The sequence below is a fragment of the Pecten maximus genome, chromosome 13 (genome assembly GCF_902652985.1).
Source record: "Pecten maximus chromosome 13, xPecMax1.1, whole genome shotgun sequence".
In the NCBI taxonomy this organism is placed as follows: domain Eukaryota; kingdom Metazoa; phylum Mollusca; class Bivalvia; order Pectinida; family Pectinidae; genus Pecten; species Pecten maximus.
This window is the reverse complement of record NC_047027.1, coordinates 34478838-34497119: the sequence shown is the minus strand read 5'-3', so window position 1 is coordinate 34497119 and position 18282 is coordinate 34478838. Positions and strand designations below refer to the sequence as shown.

General features: G+C 33.4%; 1 protein-coding gene across 1 annotated transcript; it reads left to right on the top strand.

The window, feature by feature from the left end:
* Positions 1-7833: 7833 nt before the first annotated feature.
* Positions 7834-17550, top strand: LOC117340689 (1-aminocyclopropane-1-carboxylate synthase-like protein 1). The gene is made up of 12 exons (XM_033902453.1): positions 7834-7870; positions 8067-8170; positions 8881-8940; positions 9346-9422; positions 9760-9829; positions 10420-10486; positions 13788-13882; positions 14742-14816; positions 15021-15121; positions 15208-15337; positions 16025-16166; positions 17390-17550. The coding sequence occupies exons 1-12, from the start codon at positions 7834-7836 to the stop codon at positions 17548-17550; spliced, it is 1119 nt and encodes a 372-aa protein (XP_033758344.1).
* Positions 17551-18282: the final 732 nt, after the last annotated feature.

Here is an 18282-nt window from a genome sequence, read left to right as displayed (position 1 = left end):
TTACACATGCATTGTTAGCGTTGCTATACTATTTGACAACATATTTTATTGACGACATACACAATATCGTCACAATAAAATCTTACATGTCATTCTCTATATATTTATCATTAATGATGTAAGAATATAGTATTATAACTTGGGACGACATACATAATATCGTCAAGATAAAATTTTACATATCATTCCATATATAGTTATCATTAATGTTGTTATAAAAATACAGTATCATAACTTGTGACCACATACACAATGTAATTTGACACTCTGTTGAATGTTAATGGAGCGAATGCTTATGTTTGATAATTTCGACTGTAGCTGCACATTTTCCATTGGCTGTTTTATAACCATTTATGAATTAACTCTAATTTATTAGAAGAATAGATATCTTGATAACATAATTTTACATATATATATATGACCGTATATTCCATTGGATACCAGGTAGTTGTATATGCGCAGTACATGTAGGCTATCAACGGTAAAGCACCGTGCTGTACTTAATCTTGGGTTCAGTCCTTACAGTTGCACTTTGGGTAATTTACCACCTGTCAGGTGTGCGCGCATTGTTGAGGCCTCTTTACCTTGATTTCTAGACCCAGGTTTGTATCATTTGTTTCTATTTTTTTTTCTTCTGTTATCTAGGCATAAAACTTACAGAAAATCTTCCTATCTCAACCCTTTTACTTAAGGGTTAACTGTAATATTTTTTTACGTTATTGAGCAATAACACAAACATCTGGTGTGTACTCTGAATAAACTGAAAAAAGTACACCCAAGTTTTTCACGAATTAAATTCACTAGATTTTTGAATTGCACAAGTGGAAAAAATGTACGAAACTCAAATCATTCGTTCTTTCATTTAATAGGACCATGTCAAAAACTTCGTAAGAAATATGTATACTAACATTATTAGAACGTCATAAATGATTGATGACGTAACAATAACTACACTACCTACAATTTTCTCCGTATCACACCGTCTGAGCCAAAATTTGCCTGATCTCTATAGAAATCAGCTTGATAGCTTTAACGTATATCGTTATAGATATAGGGTACAACTGTATGTTAAAATAGAACCGTTCAAAAATCATATCATCCTGATGCTTTTTGTGCATCAAAGCATTAAACATGTGCGATCCCCAATTTTATGAATTTAAGTATAACTACTGTGCTGATTATTATGATAATTCTGTTTCATCAATATCATCATCGGGTTAACTAATGTTAGGTCGCCGTGAAGGCCCGATAACATTTCTCAGTCGCGACAGTCGATAAAAAGTTTTACTGACCTGCAAAGCTGCTATCTACGAATCACCTAAAGATAAAGAGTTCAGTGGTATGATAAACAAAGTATCATGATGCACTGTCACTTAGAACATAAACTATAAACTTACCTATGATTTGTCGATCTGCCGTCTCAGCTAAAACAAATCCTCGGGGATCAGTTGAAAAAGCACAGTCTAAATACGCTTTCTCCATAATCCATTTTCTTCGTTCATTAACTGGTATACCGTTGGTAAGTTTTGCGTTCTCATCGATCGAATCTTGAATTTGACAACGTCAGCGTGAATCTTTAAAATCAAATGTAAAGAAAAAAACTTTTAATACTCAGGTTTTGAATGTTGTGTTCACTATTTCCGACAAAAACAGACATCCGCTTAACTGTGTTACCCGACATGTACACTTTATTTCACCTTATTTTTCAACAAGCAACAAATAGGTAGGCATGTTTTAGAAAGGCTGTTATATATACCTAGAGTTGCATTTATACAGCGGTGAAGAGTGAATAATTAAAGACTCAAGGTTAAATAAATGTATTTACTCAATTTTGGTATAACCATTATCAATGTTTAACATGTTGTAAAGGCAATATCCTAATTTGCTACAAAATTTATATTGGGAGATGTATCCTACATTTTAACACAATCCAAACGATATTGACGAGACAGCATAGACTCTATTGATATCAATATATATCGGTTCATGTCTGAACACCATCAACATCGGCATTCCCCTTTTCAACAACTCATTTCTTACTGCTAGCCTTGTACCTGCGTTACTTTCTAAACGACTCACATAATTTACAAACCGGCCTGTTGGAACTTTGCTGGCCAATCGTAAAAACAATTCATTTGCTATATACTCATTGTCCGCATACAGTGGTGCAATTGCTGTGTGAGCATCTTCTGTCCGCAGTACAGCGTATCCACAAATTGTGTCATTTTTTACTGCTACGTACGTCTTTGAGTTATCATGTGTGATCCAGTTTGTGATATAAGATTTCCGTGGAATTTTGAGGACTTTGGTATCCTACAAGACCACATCGAATATCATTGAATGGTGCAATCGTAGAATCATCAAATGTTTTTCAATGTATTTTGATTTCCTTTCAGCTCTTTGTTCAATCTGTCCGTAATTATACCAGGTTGTGTACGTTTGTGTTGTCTTGCTTTTCTGCAATGAGTCGATACTTTCCAGCAAATAAGGCCATGTGAATGTCCCAAAGTTTCTTTGTGGACATTTGATCGTTCTCTCTACAAGAGCAGCTTCAACTCCAGAAGATCGATATCCTTTCTTGACGTACCACAATCCTAACGTATCAACAATATCTGTCAAGGGAAGAGACCCATGGAAACCTAGAATAGGAAAAGTTAGTATGCTCATATGTTTAATGAAACTAATATTCAGAAAATGTTAATAACTATTAAACACACAAAAAGTGCATAAGTATGCTTTCTTCAAAGGAAAATGATTAAGAATAAATAAGTGTGTACTTACTACATTTAACATATTGCATTGTTCAAACAATAGAACTGAACATCATATAACAGCATATACATGCATAGATGTGTTCGAAGAAGTAAATGATGCTCATCTGTGAATAATTTTGAGGATGTGCATTAGCTAGAGCTTCACCTAGATTTATGTGAAGGGTGTCGTCGTTGCTTACTCCTCTGGAACACTTGCTGGCATTCTCCGTCAGCACGGGTATCAATGCAAATTAGTTGATCTGGGTTTTTTTCTCGTTTTCATAATGTTTGATTTAAATTATGAGTTCGTAATTATTTCTATATTGTATGTATCGTTTGGCCTGATGCCGCAAAACGCGGTCTCTTTGACCTGAACTAGATGTAATTAAAAAACGTATATCTATTACATCTGCTCCCAAAATTTCCATGTGATTTAACTGTAAATCCATTTGTATCTTTATCATATTTCAATTTTATCATTATAACAGGTTTGCATTGAAAATCAATACGTTTTTGTTTTCTACGCCGACCATGTACTTGACAATATACCTGCACTCGTACTAGCATTACTTTTAATCTTAACATAGCGAAACGGTGTAAAAAAAAAAAAAAAAAAAGCAAACCAAAAACAAAAAATAATCAGAAAAAGTTGAATTCAATTTTGCGATTTTTAAAATTTGGAAAATCGTCGATTTGCCTGAAAATCGTGTGAGTTGAAGATATATCATATTGACGTAAGTATAATAATCCAATTTTCTTTGTTTAAAAACTGGTAAATTGTAAGTAGGTCATTGGCATCCAATAGACAGATTCTGAATTGGACATTGGCAGATGAATGTATCCTTTAGATAAAATGTCAATATGAAAGGTATGCTAACATGGTAATGCTTGTTAATTATTTTTCAAAAGCTAGCAAAATGACAAACTGGAATGGAAGAATTGCATGTAAAACAATCGATTTACATTATCTGCATACAGTTAACCGTTCGTCCTGATGTAACCGTTCGCAATCCTTGCAACATTGGTGTAACCATTTTGTGCAGTGCCATTGCCATTTGTTGAATCTACAATCAGTAGGATATATCTACAATAATGTATATACAAACTTATTGATGTATTAGGATTACAATGTCATTGAAAGGGAAGGTTGAGGGTCAAATCCATTATAAACCATGCGTGCGTGCTTCTGTGTGTGGCATACTGATATTGTGTATTCATGCTTTTTTGTTAAATTCAGGATTGTTATAATGGCTTGAATATTTTCGGTCAGTACCTTATATCAAGCAGATTACATTGCGGTGTTGCTAACCTTTGATTGTTTTAATACATACATTAAACATAATGGGATACACGTACCTGTAACAATGAATAACAGACCCTCTGCAAACCGACATTCTCGGCAATCCGACTATGCTTTCGACAATGGTCTTTGTTCCATATAACTTGCATGTTCTTATACAGCTATGTAGCACGTGTATTAACTTTATATGGCAAGTATTACAACAAATAATGTGACCCCCGTTAGCCTCCAATTAGCTTGACAACACCACTCAGATATCGTCTTACCCCATTAGTGGAACTGAAGAAAAGCCCCATTAAAGAAGCTGAACAGATCAAATCGAAAGCGGTATGAAGTGTTTTGACGAACTATTGACCACAACTATATAATTAGTTTACAAGTACACTCATGACTTTCCCTACAGTTGTGATATAGTAGTGTAATAAGTGAAATTGATTAATATATTATCTACCTGACCCTTGGGTGTAACCCATGTGTTTACCTGCCAAAGCGTATCTATTAACTTATGTATGAACCGGCCATTTGGATCTGTGTGACCCTTGTGTTACCTGGCTAAAGTGTATTGATTGATTTACTTATGTAATTATCTATTGACCCTCCTATGTATATTTAATCCGTTGGTCAGCTATTTCCTATGAGACCATGTAATAGTTTTATGTAATAGTTTAAAGGTCAATAATTGTGAACACGTGTTCTGTTCCTTTATGTATATAAGGAGCACATTATACCTGTTAACTGCGTCAAACTACCTAGGAGTCAGAGTAACAACATCTATGTTCTGTCTCCGAATAAAACTTCATTCATCCATACGTGTGTCCAGACCTTTCATTTTCATTTTCAACACTACATCATTCATCTATACATTTTTAGAACTGTGCAATTCATAAGTATTGACATAAGGACTTAATAGCGATTTCTTAATGAGTTGGAAGCACAACTTAATTATATTTTTATATCAATTTTAAGAGGAAAACAAATGGAGCAATGCATGCTCAACGAGTGTGGGAATCGGAGAAAACATTTCGGCGAGGTCATATGCTTATGACGTCACGTTTCCGCCGAAGAATTTTGTCCGAACTTTTTCATGAAAACTATTTGTTGTATTCTGATGAAACTTTGCACAAGTATCGGAGTGGATTTGGAGGGGTGGAAGAGCCCCTTTTTCGAAATCGTGTAAACAAAATGGCCGCCATGGCGAGGCTTCTGATTGGTTCAAATCAACATATTGTCCGATCTTGAGGCGACGTGCGAGATTAAGGGTTCCTACAACAATACATTATATTTATTGTGAAATAATGCATGAACACAGAACACAGAACGCAGAGTGCAAATGTTACAAGTACAATAGTCAGTGTGGTTGTCTATGAATGTGTCTGTATGAACGAACACCAGCCTGCCCGCCCGCCGTCCTTAGATAAAATGACTGGAACCTAATGTAACCAAAGGCGGATAGCTCAGAAACAATTTCTGAATAATGAAATGTCCTTTTTTTTTTTTTTTTTTTATTTCAAATGGATTTTTTTAAACATGCATTGTTAGCGTTGCTATAACATTTTGCAACATATTTTTTGACGACAAACACAATATCGTCACAATAAAATCTTACATGTCATTCTGTATATATTTATCATTAATGATGTAAGAATATAGTATTATAACTTGGGACGACATACATAATATAGTCAACATAAAATTTTACATATCATTCTATATATAGTTATCATTAATGTTGTTATAAAAATGCAGTAGCAGAACTTTTTACCACATACACAATGTAATTTGACACTCTGTTGAAATGCAAATGGAGCGAATGCTTATGTTTGATAATTTCGACTGAAGCTGCACATTTTCCATTGACTCCACCCTTTTATTTAAGGGTTAACTGTAATATTGTTTTTACGTTATTGAGCAATAACACAAAAAAACTGGGGTGTACTCTTTTCATAAACCGCGAACACAAAAAACTGGGGTGTACTCTGAATAAACCGCGAAGCGGTTTATGAAAAGAGTACACCCCAGTTTTTTTGTGTTATTGCTCAATAACGTAATAAAATATTACAGTTACCCCTTATAATTTAATCGACAACGATAAGAAACATTTGTATTATGTTAAACATGTTTATTTTGCTCCAGATATTTATAAACACATCGATAAATACAAAATCCCGTGAACAACGATTACTCCGCTGACGTCACAGTCATTATTTGTTATGAAATGATAATATAATTTTTTGAGCCAATGAAAATGCTTGTTACAAGCAAACTAAAATTATCATGTGTAAAGTAAAGTGGATATATTCATGGCCTTTTAGGCCTTTCTTGTTGAATTTTATCTATACCTATTAACACAACTCATTGAACTTATTATTATAACATATACCATAATTCCGTAATACCGTAATTGACCGTTAAAAGTATTTCAATCGCTGTTGTTGTTATCCTCTGATGTCCAACAAAACAACGTTTAGTCTCTTAATATATAACACAGATAACACTGTTAATTGATAATTACACTTGTGCAGGCAAAGTTTACCAGATTAAAGACACAGAGTACATTTAACTATCCTATTACAGAGGATGAAATACATGTATTATGTTTATTTTGTCAATAACAGCGTCCATCAAATATAGAACAATACCGGAATATAATAGTCCGAAGGATTCATGCACTACCGGGCAAGGTTATATCATTTTGAATGGATTAACAACAACAATTTGTTCTTAATTTCACTTAATCTTAAATCAAACACAGGAAGAAATGCATATCAAAACAGAAATTAATTCTTAATTTCACTAATTTAAAATAAAGGCATGTAATGATATTTGTAAACAAACAACAAGTCATTGATAATTTCAATAATATTTATACATAGAACGAAATGAATCATCAAACAGTTAATTCTAAATTTTACTTAATCTGAAATCAAGGCATTGGAAGAAATCGGTTATCAAACAACAATCTATTTTCAATTCTCCTTAATTCAAATCAAGCCATAAATGGGAATGGATTACCAGTCAATATTTAATTCTAAATTTAACTGTATTTAAAATGAAGGCACATAAAGAACAAAATAAATTATCATGGAACACATTTTTTTTTTTAATTTCACTGAATATATTATATATTGCTGGTTAGTTTGCGTGGTCCTCAGAGATTTAGGATCGAAGAGTATACACAATTCTAACTTTTAAAGCGTGCCATTACCTGCTCTTCAAATGTTACACATTTTATACTAAGCCATTTAAAGTACTTGCATGATTATAGCAGTTCATTTCGCCGAATAACATTAGGCGGTGGGGTATGTCATCTAATCGTGACCTGGATGTAAACATTTAACGGATTAACATACTGTTGATAATGTGCGTGCCATCGTGGAAACACTCACTTAAGCTACAAAACACTACAGCAAAAAAAAAAAAAAAAAAAACACTATTAATTAGGAATGCATGTTTATATTATATGCATTTAATTTATATAATTGAATTGGTAAAAAATGCACAAACGCTGCATAACTTATCTAGTGACGTTCTGTAGATAACCTTTCTCCAGAACATATCTAGTGAGTATTTGACGTTCCGTAGGAAAGCCTTACTGAATAACCTATCTAGTGAGAAAATAAAAAAGTGATAATACCTCGTGTACTGTTTTTTGTTAATCTCTTTTGAAGCTTACCAACTATCTCGTATAGCGCTAATTTATATGCATCCAATGTTTCCAGATTTGGCCGTACCGGTAGATCGTAATAGTACTTCTGTATGGAAATCGGGTCTCGATGCAAGATGAATCTCGGCATCAGCCAAATGGAATTCAAGAATGGTAAATTAGACAAATAATAAATGGATCAACCACAAATGTTTTAAAGGAAATGTCTAGCTCCATGGTGATGACTTGTCATGTTGAAGGAATCCACAAGAACATATATCATTTATGGAAAACTTCTAACTCTTGACACAGTAGTGATTTATGTTGTGATATATGTGATAGTCAAACGATGGAAATTTGAAATTTTCAGATTTGATCTCAAAAAGATCACAGGTAAACTCGAACATTGATTTCCTTACAACCAACTTCATCAAAGTATCAGCAAACATATATGACCCACTCACAAATCCACAGGTAGGTGTCATAAACATATGCGCATGCTATATTCAGTAGAAAAAAAGTTTTTTTTTAAATAACTGATATATATGAACTTAAGAGCAATTCAAGCAACAACTGAATAATATGATGAAATGTCCTATACGTCCAAGTTGTCTGAATGAATTTAAATCAAGATGTATATCGTGTAAAACCTTATTTAGTTGTAGAAAAATTTTACTGTTCTAAAAGTAGTGTTAAAATGATTGAGGGAGAACGTATTGGTATGTGTAGGAAATATGTAATTAATATGTACATATATTTTTTCAGCCGACACATATAATTTATCTATCCAAAACTCTTTCGAGAATCTTTTATATATATATATAAAAGGTAAAAACGGTAATACTAATAATTAAAATATGTTGAGGGCCGTCTGCCACCCACCCATTAACCAACGACCTAAATATAATTATAATTACTATTATCGATTGTAATAGTGTCCACTGAAACGTTTTATTTTAACTGCAATTACTCTAGGTGTCCTTGCTTATCATTGCATTTGGTTGCTTTCATTCAATTTTGCGCCATCATTTGCGTACCGCAAAACAAGTACAGGTAAATGAGTACCACACGTTTCTGATATATGTTGTTCACACCTCAGTTATACTTACTAGAGACATAGGAGCACATTAAAAAGAACTTGCATTTGGTGAAAATGTAATTGAAACCATATGGTTTAAATACAGGGTTATATTAATCTTGGAGTATCTGAAAACAAGCTGTGTGAAGACATCATGCTTAAAAAGGTAAAATTGTATCTCATTTCTAAGATATCTCGTTTATCATCGTTAACACGTTGTTATATTTTATAACTTAATATTACTTAAATGAGTTATAAGTTAAGCACATTATCATTTGTTTGATGATTTAGCAGAATAAATATCTGGTATTCATCTGCCATGCAGGTACTCTTGTGTGCGTAAAATATTGTTGTAATAAACAAACCTCTATTAATGTAACATACGCATACAATACATGAAATGTGATTAGATCACGTGATAGTAGTACATTGTGATTGCACTTCACGGTTAGGCATTAAACGATTGATATTTATGTCGAAAATGTTGTTTGTTAAATTTGAAGATTGTATGGGACATCTTAATAATGCATTCGCCATTGTCTTAAGGGAAAGTAAATACTTTTTGTTTCAGATTGCTGAAATATCAGGGTCACCTGATTTTTCTAGTACGGACATTCTCTACTATTGTGCTTTACATGGAACGCAACAGTAAGTTAATGCAAACTATTCTAAGCATTTGTCGGAATCAACATTCAATATTTCACTTGTATTTATATGTACAAAGACGACGGATTATGTAGGGAAAACACATCATCCTTTACTTATGTTTTAGAGTAGTTTTCTTCTGATCTATTAATAATAAATATTCAAATAGCAGTTTTATAAAAGTGTATTTTCAAAATTGTAACGATAGTATCAACAAGTTTCGGTTTTCACTCAGAGAAATCATCGTATTGCACTTTAAATTACGGTGTGTTTAGAATCTATGTAATGCGGTTATGTTGATTTTCTTCTTTATTTACTTGTGCCTACATTCCCTTGTTAGACTAAGAAGAACTTTGAGCAAATTCATTGAAGAACATTTCAAGAGCAAGGAGAAGATTGACGAGGAAAAGGTAAGACAAACAATTAATTTGTTTATTTCCTGGCCTGGTTGGAAATCTAATATACTCTAGGTGTTACATTTATAAACAGTTACTCAATCCTTCGACTGTATAACAAATAATCTGTTGGTTGCATTAAGATAGATATTTTCTGTATTATACACCCACGATACTGACTGCTATTAATGTTATGGATGGACACATAAATAATGTTTACCAACATGACAAAAAAACAACGGTGACTGGACATACGATATCGGCTTATAGTTTATTTTAAAATATGTAGATTTAAAGGTTACTTGGTGATTTTTGTTGGTTTGATGGAGGTATGCACTTAGGCAGAATAAATCTGCCTGTCTGTCCCGGTCAAAATGTTGATTGCAACTATTTTTACGCATGTATCCTTACAGATGCTTATAAATGTACCCATTCAAATGTATATTCATATCATTATACTCTTTCTATTGCCTTCCTCTTGTTTTCATATCGTAAATTTTCATTTTTTTGTTTTTTTTTTGTTTCGAGTATCTATCACAAGCACACAATATTATCATCAATGCGTTTACAATACATTTTAACTATGTAGTTTCAATGAATTATAGATAGTGTGCATGGACGGAGTATCAGCAATAATGAACGCTCTGGCCTTTACTTTGGCTGACCCAGGAGGTATGTGACCATTGACAGCATTAACTGTATCTAATCTCCTTAGTTAAGTTTAAAGTCTGCCATATATTCTGTACATTTTTGTAATTTATGAAGGTTTTTAGCTCACCTGAGCCGAAGGCTCATGCTAGCTTTTGCTATGGGGTATCATCCGGCGTCTGTCGTGCGTCGTGCGTCGTGCGTTAACTTTTTTTAACAGAGAGTGTTGACACTTGCATTGAATGATTAGTTAGAAGGTCCTGACTAGATATTTGTATTCATTAAGTGAAAATAAAATTCAAGATGGCTGCCATGATCGCCATCTTTGAAATTATGTTTTTACTTACAACTCCAATGTTATTTGCTTCGTAGTAAGAAGACTTTTCAGGAATGTTCAAGTGACATTTCTGAATAAGAGGTGTTGTTTCAAAAATTCATTGAATTTACAAGATGGCCACCACAGCAATTATCATCTGATGAGCTATGGAAAAGAACTTTATTTTTTGTTTGTGAACAAGATATCTAATGACTGGAACATCATATAGAGTTGATTTTCAATAACAAGGTTTAGATAGTAATGATAAAGAGACGAGTTTAATTTGGAGTACGTATAATGAGTGGTTGAGTTTAAATTGATTTAATTGTATGGTTTGTACCTGTCTATATCTTCAGTGTGAACATTGCCTCTAGGGGTCCCAAATGGGGGAACTGGCAACTGACTAGCTTGGCTGCTAACAGCACCCACTGTATATATCTTCAGTGTGAACATTGCTGCTAGGGGTCCCAAATGGGGGGGTTATGTAAAACATTTCTTTGTTTAAGATAACTAGGCTTTTGGATTTTCTACTCTCTGATACCAGTTAGTTTTGATGAGAAAACCTGTTAGCTCAATCTCTGCATGAAACCATAGTATTGCTGGTTTAGGGTCACACAGGAAAATAATAAAATTAATTAGATAAAGGACAGCAGAGGTCTGTGAATGGAGCCCTATCTCCAGAGCTGCTCAGTTACCCAGTGTCTAGCTTTAATGTGTAAATATGGTAAATATCAGAAAACTTCTGATAATTTAAATCAAATTTGGAGAGAGTCTGAATATATATCATGTAATGATACTGTGCAAGTGGAAAGCATGTCACATTGATACTATTTGTCTTTACATTGCTCTGTGATGTGACTTGTGCTAATGAAAAGAAGGAATGATGATACGACTACATCAACTGACATCTAGGATGATAATTGCATGCAGATAGCAAATATTGCAAAATTAGGTCACAGTGACCTACTTTTTCTATAATTACATTAGGGCAATAAAATTAGGCATCAAGGATGAGGAAAGTATGCCGATAAAAGATATTGCAAAATTAGGTCACTGACACCTATTTTTCAATAATTACATTAGGACAATAGAAATGGACATCTAGGATGAGAAAGGCATGCCGATAGCAAATATTGCAAAATTAGGTCACTTTGACCTACTTTACAGTAATTATATTAGGGCAATAGAAATGAACACCTAAGATGAGAAAGAAATGCCGTTAACAAATATTGCAAAATTAGGTCACTGTGACCTACTTTTTCAATAATTACATTAGGGCAATAGAAATGGACATCTAGGATGAGAAAGGCATGCAGATAAAAATATTGCAAAATTAGGTCACTATGACCTACTTTTTCAATAATTACATTAGTGCAATAGAAATGGACATCTAGGATGAGAAAGGCATGCAGATAAAGATATTGCAAAATTAGGTCACTGTGACCTACTTTTTCAATAATTACATTAAGGCAATAGAAATGGACATCTAGGATGAGAAAGCATGCCAGAAGCAAATATTGAAAAACTAGGTCACTGTGACCTACTTTTTCAGTAATTATATTAGGGCAATAGAAATGGACATCTATGATGAGAAAGGCATGCCGATAACAAATATTGCAAAATTAGGTCACTGTGACCTATTTTTTCAGTAATTATGCCAGGGCAATAGAAATGGACACCTAGGATGAGAAAGGCATGCCGATAACAAATATTGCAAAATTAGGTCACTGTGACCTACTTTTTCAGTAATTATGATAGGCAATAGAAATGGACATCTAAGATGAGAAAGGCATGCCGTTAACAAATATTGCAAAGTTAGGTCACTGTGACCTACTTTTTCAGTAATTATGATAGGGCAATAGAAATGGACACTTAAGATGAGAGAGGCATGTCGATAACAAATATTGCAAAATTAGGTCACTGTGAACTACTTTTTCAGTAATTATGCTAGGGCAATAGAAATGGACACCTACATGTAGGATGAGAAAGGCATACCGGTAGCAAATATTGCAAAATTAGGTCACCCTGACCTACTTTTTCAGTTATTATATTAGGGCAATAGAAATTGACACTTAAGATGAGAGGCATGTCGATAACAAATATTGCAATTATTATAGTAGGGCAATAGAAATGGACATCTTGGATGAGAAGACATGCCGATAGCTAATATGGCAAAATAAGGTCACTGTGACCTTCTTTTTCAATAATGTATATTAGGGCAACAGAAATGGACATCTAGGATAAATGCATGCCGATAACTGATATTGCAAAATTAGGGCACTGTGACCTACTTTTTTCAATAATTGTATTAGGCAATTATTTTGTCTAGATTGCCTCAATAAGTTGACAATATACTGTAATGTCATTACTTCTTCAACTTAATATGTATATGTATATCGAAATATTGCAAACATGCCATTCGACATTTGATGATGATGAAAATGATGAAAACAATAACTTGATGAATTTTGTTGAAACTTCCTGTGGATGATCAGCATCGGACACAGATGGAGTTCCATTGTGTTTGAAATAACTACATCATTCATGATATCCACCATTTTTTGCCATCTCTAGAATCACATTCTCCAGAAATGTTAACCTTACATTCTTTGAGATAGACCCTTGATAATAAACTGCCCACCAGCTATGCGACCATCAGCCTCTAGTTGGTTCGTAGGGGGGGGGATGAAAAAAATGGTATGGGGCTATAATCACAGCAGGTGAGCGTTTAGGCCTATAGGTATATATTGTGATTGTGCATAAAACTGTCTAAGAATCTAGTAAATATAAGCGCATTAATTGCATCAATGATAAAGTATGAAGGCACGTAAACGAAACAGTCATTCTAGCTCAAAGGCAGTAATTCAAGAATAAGCATAACAATGCAGGTCTACAATGAAAACTCTATATGTAAAATCATGGTAATGACATGTTCTTAAAATGTGATTAAAAGAACTCGATAATGGCTAATGCTGTAAGTTTTTATTTACGTTTTTAACTCTGTTTTAGATGTTTTTCTGTGCCCAACTCCAGTATACAACCGGATCAGAAATGATATGCTTGAAGTAGGAGGAGTTGACATCTATGAGGTTCCAATGTTTAACGTAAATAATTTTTACCATTTTTTTGTCAGTTTAAGTGAAGTATTATTTACTTGTTGCATACTTTAAGTGCATGACTAACATTCAAATAATATTGCCTTTCTATTTTATAAATCTTCTTATTTGAATATGACATCATAATGGTATTTCAAAAATACGAAACCCATTTTGATGTTTTTGTATGTGTGCTATTTATATTACAATTGACATCACAACTTACATAGCTAGCTGTCTTGATTATTTCATACTTAAAGCAATCATACACAAATATTTACATTTACACTGCAGCCCCACTATATCACTTTACAAAGCTCACTTGAAGGTTACAAGTCCATAACTTCCAAATCTTTCTCTCATAATTGTCACCTCGGTGGTAACGAAATATTGTTGTTGAAAAGGCTGATCCATCTTTGAAGATTACCATTTGTTCATTCATCGTCGGGTCGATTGTCCTTAAAAATCGATGTCAAATGTAAATATAAGCATTGAACTGCTTTCATTTTAAAGTTATGGGCTGATAAATGTCAACTGGACAAAGGCATATTCAACATGAAGCGCTAGCAGCGGGTTTCGTTAAATTTGCATTTGTCCAGTTGGCATTCATCAGCCCATAACTTCCAACTAAAAGCACTTCAATGATTAAATGCACTGAAAGGTACAAGGGGTATATGCCTTTCATAACATATGTAACATCCCCTCGCCTTCGGAATAACAGTTTGTTTTGTTGTTTATTTCTTATTTTTTTTATTTTGTTTTACTGCTGTATTAACCATTTATTTATCATTCATTCCATATACTATTTATATCGACTAGAAATTGAGTAATATGGCATGTTATGTATTGTTCTTGCTATGATTTGCAGAAAACCTCACCTGACGATCCGTTTAAGATGCGAATAGACTTACTGGAATCGTGCTTACAAAAAGCAAGGCATGGTGTATGTACATTGTAGTTAAGTTAAAGTTAAGTATTTCAGAATTCTAATATTACTATTGATTATAGATTATTTCAATAATTTCAAGCAAAACTTTGTCATTATATATACATAACAGTTATATTACGTTTGATATACCTAATTTATATATGTAATTATGCATATAGCTATTTTTGAAATTATGATATAATGACGCTTTGTTTTAAGGGTTTGAATGTACGTGGCGTGATCCTTGTTAACCCCAATAATCCTACCGGGAAAGCCTACAATCCGCACGAGCTACAGCAGTTAATGACATTCTGCAAAAGGTAGCGAATTTTCATTTTCTTTTAAAAAATGTTTGTTTTTTAAATAATAAGATATTACAAATTGTTTTTTTCTGACAAATTTGCAGGGAGGAATTACACGTCATAGCTGATGAAATATATGCGCTGACAACGCAAGGTCAAGGAGGTTTCACGAGCGTCTTGTCGTTATCTATTCCTGATCCACAGCGGACTCACTTTGTGTGGGGATTAAGCAAGGTACCACACAGATAATCTATTCTTGGTTTGACTTTCTGGTATATGCATTATAAACTTTTATTAATTTCAATGGAATTTTAACATGTGATGTATGCGATTTATACATAAATTCATTTCAAAGGACAATTTTAAAACGAGTCGTAGGGCGCTAATATTGAAATGAAATATAATTTGGAATAAAACAAATGTACAAATCTCACATAAGTCAGAACATTCTATTTTTTTACGTTTTGGTTGGTTTTGTATTGTTAAAACGTCCCATGAACGGTCGCCTCCCCTGTGTGCGGCATTAATGCGTTTGGTGGATGTATGTGTAGTAGGAGACTGCGGCATTTTCGAGTTTGATGTCGACTTTATAGTGCTACCTCTATGAATTATACTCCAGGAATCCAACAGGACACCCTAAAATTAAGCTGATAGCACCGTAGAGGAAAAAATCAAACAGGCATTCTATTTCTTCAGTTACAATACATGTATAACGTCGTTGTCAGCTGATGTCATCCGACACAAAGAATGTCATGTTATCAGAGTGGGAGCATTTGTTGTGAATATATTCGATGTTGTAATGTCTTATTTTTTTTTATTTCATTTTATTTTATTGCTTTATTTATATATTTTTTTTTTTTTTATATTTTTTTTTTTTATTTTTTTTGCTGTTTTGTTTGCATGGTAATATTATTTTTGTAGGATTTTGGACTGTCCGGGTTTCGTTGCGGAGTGGTCTATTCCCATGACATTAGGATACTAGCTCGCCTGAAGCAGATAGCTACATTTCAGGCTATTCCTGCCCCTACACAGAAACTTATTAACGGCTTATTATCTGATACAGGTACGTGTGTAGCTCATTCACTAATGGAACGTGCATAGCTCATTTACGTAATGAAACGCGTGTGGCTCATTTACATAGTGGAACGGGTGTAGCTCATTTACATAATGGAACATGTGTAGCTCACATATATGTCATAAACAATGGAATATGTATATAGCTCATTTACATCTTAGCAATGGAACGTGGTGTGTTGCACATTCAATTCAAAATCAATAGTACGTGTGTAGCTCATTTTATATCATAAACAATGTAAAGTGTATATCATTTTTACCATTAAATGTGTGTGGCTTAGGACAACAAAGTAATGGACATTTAAGCACTCTCACAAATCAAATGTATTGACTTACCATCACTGTTACAGCCAATTCTTACAAATGTCCCGCTAATTATTGTGCTTACGTCATGGTTTCAATTTCTTCTGACGTATTTGCTTATTTACATCGTGGAACGTAACTCATTTACATCGTAGGATGCATTAAGCTCACCTATATCATAAATAACTGAACATATGTACATGTAACTCATTTACATTATAAAAGATGGAACGAATGTTGCTCATTCACATCAATAAAATGGAACGTGTGCAGCTCATTTAAACAAGTAACTAGAATATACGAAGCTTGCTTACATCATCAACGATGGAAAGTGTTTAGCTCGCTTATATCATAAACAACGTACATTGTTTTCATAATATCCTGAAGACAGAGTTTTAAGAATTGTAAATTTGTAAAACACTATATTATACACCAGTTATACAAAGCCTTTATTGAAATACTGTAAACTAAAACGAAAATGAATTAATTGAATCGTTGAGCTCATTACTTCTAGGACTTTTCAGTCATGCTGATTGCCTGGTTAAACATTGATCGCCCCTAAACTGCATAAATGTCGATATCAATGTCAAATGCTAGATGGAGATTAGCAAATTACCGACGACTAATAAAATATAGGTTTTAATATCGGATATCAATATAATACATATATTCGATTATTGAAAAATAAAAAGACGATTTTCTTTTTCTCAATATTACCACTTATATCCTTTATTATTCTCAAGAGGTCTGCGGAACCACTCTCAAAATGAAATATATTGAATTACAAACACTTCATGACATATTTATGTCAGTTCAGAAACTCAATATTTAAAGAACCCTGCAGTGGTATACTAATATAGCATACCGTCTGAAAACATCTGTTTTGTATGTTGAATATGTGGTTTTCAGAATGGATAGACAAAGTATATTTCCCCGCATATTACGAGAGAGCAAAAGCTATGTACAAGTTGGTGAAGGAAGTTTTGGACGAGTTAAGTATCCAAACACCTTACAGCTGCCGGAATACACTTTTCTTTTGGATGGACTTATCTCAGGTACATTTTGACTGAAATCTCATATACTCCGTTTCCTTTCTCAATGACTCGATGATAGATATGCCAATGTCTGGCATTCTTTATAAATGTAAGGAAAAGTTGTTTATTAGCCTCGAAAGCATCAATTAATCAAAAGTTCAATGTAATGTAATCGGCTTAATTGATGTTCCGTCAAATTAACCATAACTTTGAACATCTTCTTATTGTTAATTGTACAAGCATACTCATACACATGTCGATAGAAATATTATTAAGCCTCCTTCGAAATAAAAAATACCATGTAAATACAACCGATCAGATACTTTGAAAATGATCGCAGATAATTACTGCATAGACCTTTTAATGCTACTTGGATAGGACAATAACCGGGGCCCTAGATATATAATGTCGTGTGATAATTGACAAAACGAAAAACGAGATAACTCGGTTTTTATTGCGGTTTTAATGTTTTTTTTTTTTTTTTTTTTATCTATACTTTTTTTCCAGTTTTTGAAGGATTTATCAAGAGAAGAAGAAAGCGAGCTGTTTAACAGATTTATGGAAGCCGGTCTCTACATTATACCCGGCATGGAGATGTTAAGTCAGATTCCCGGCTGGTTTCGACTTACTTTCACTTTGCCAGAACATGAAATCCAAGAGGGTAAGTATTGAATCCCTCGTGGTAGCAATACATATACATATATATCTGATGTGACGATCCAAGGTGAGTAGTTCGACGATTTGTTTCTCGAAAAGCTGAGAAACGGA

Coding starts and splice junctions, on each gene's coding strand:
- LOC117340689 (XM_033902453.1), top strand. CDS start 7,834: ATGAATCTCGGCATCAGCCAAATGGAATTCAAGAATG. Junction 8,171..8,880: donor ACCCACTCACAAATCCACAG/GTAGGTGTCATA, acceptor GTTTAAATACAG/GGTTATATTAATCTTGGAGT. Junction 15,338..16,024: donor TTGTGTGGGGATTAAGCAAG/GTACCACACAGA, acceptor TTATTTTTGTAG/GATTTTGGACTGTCCGGGTT.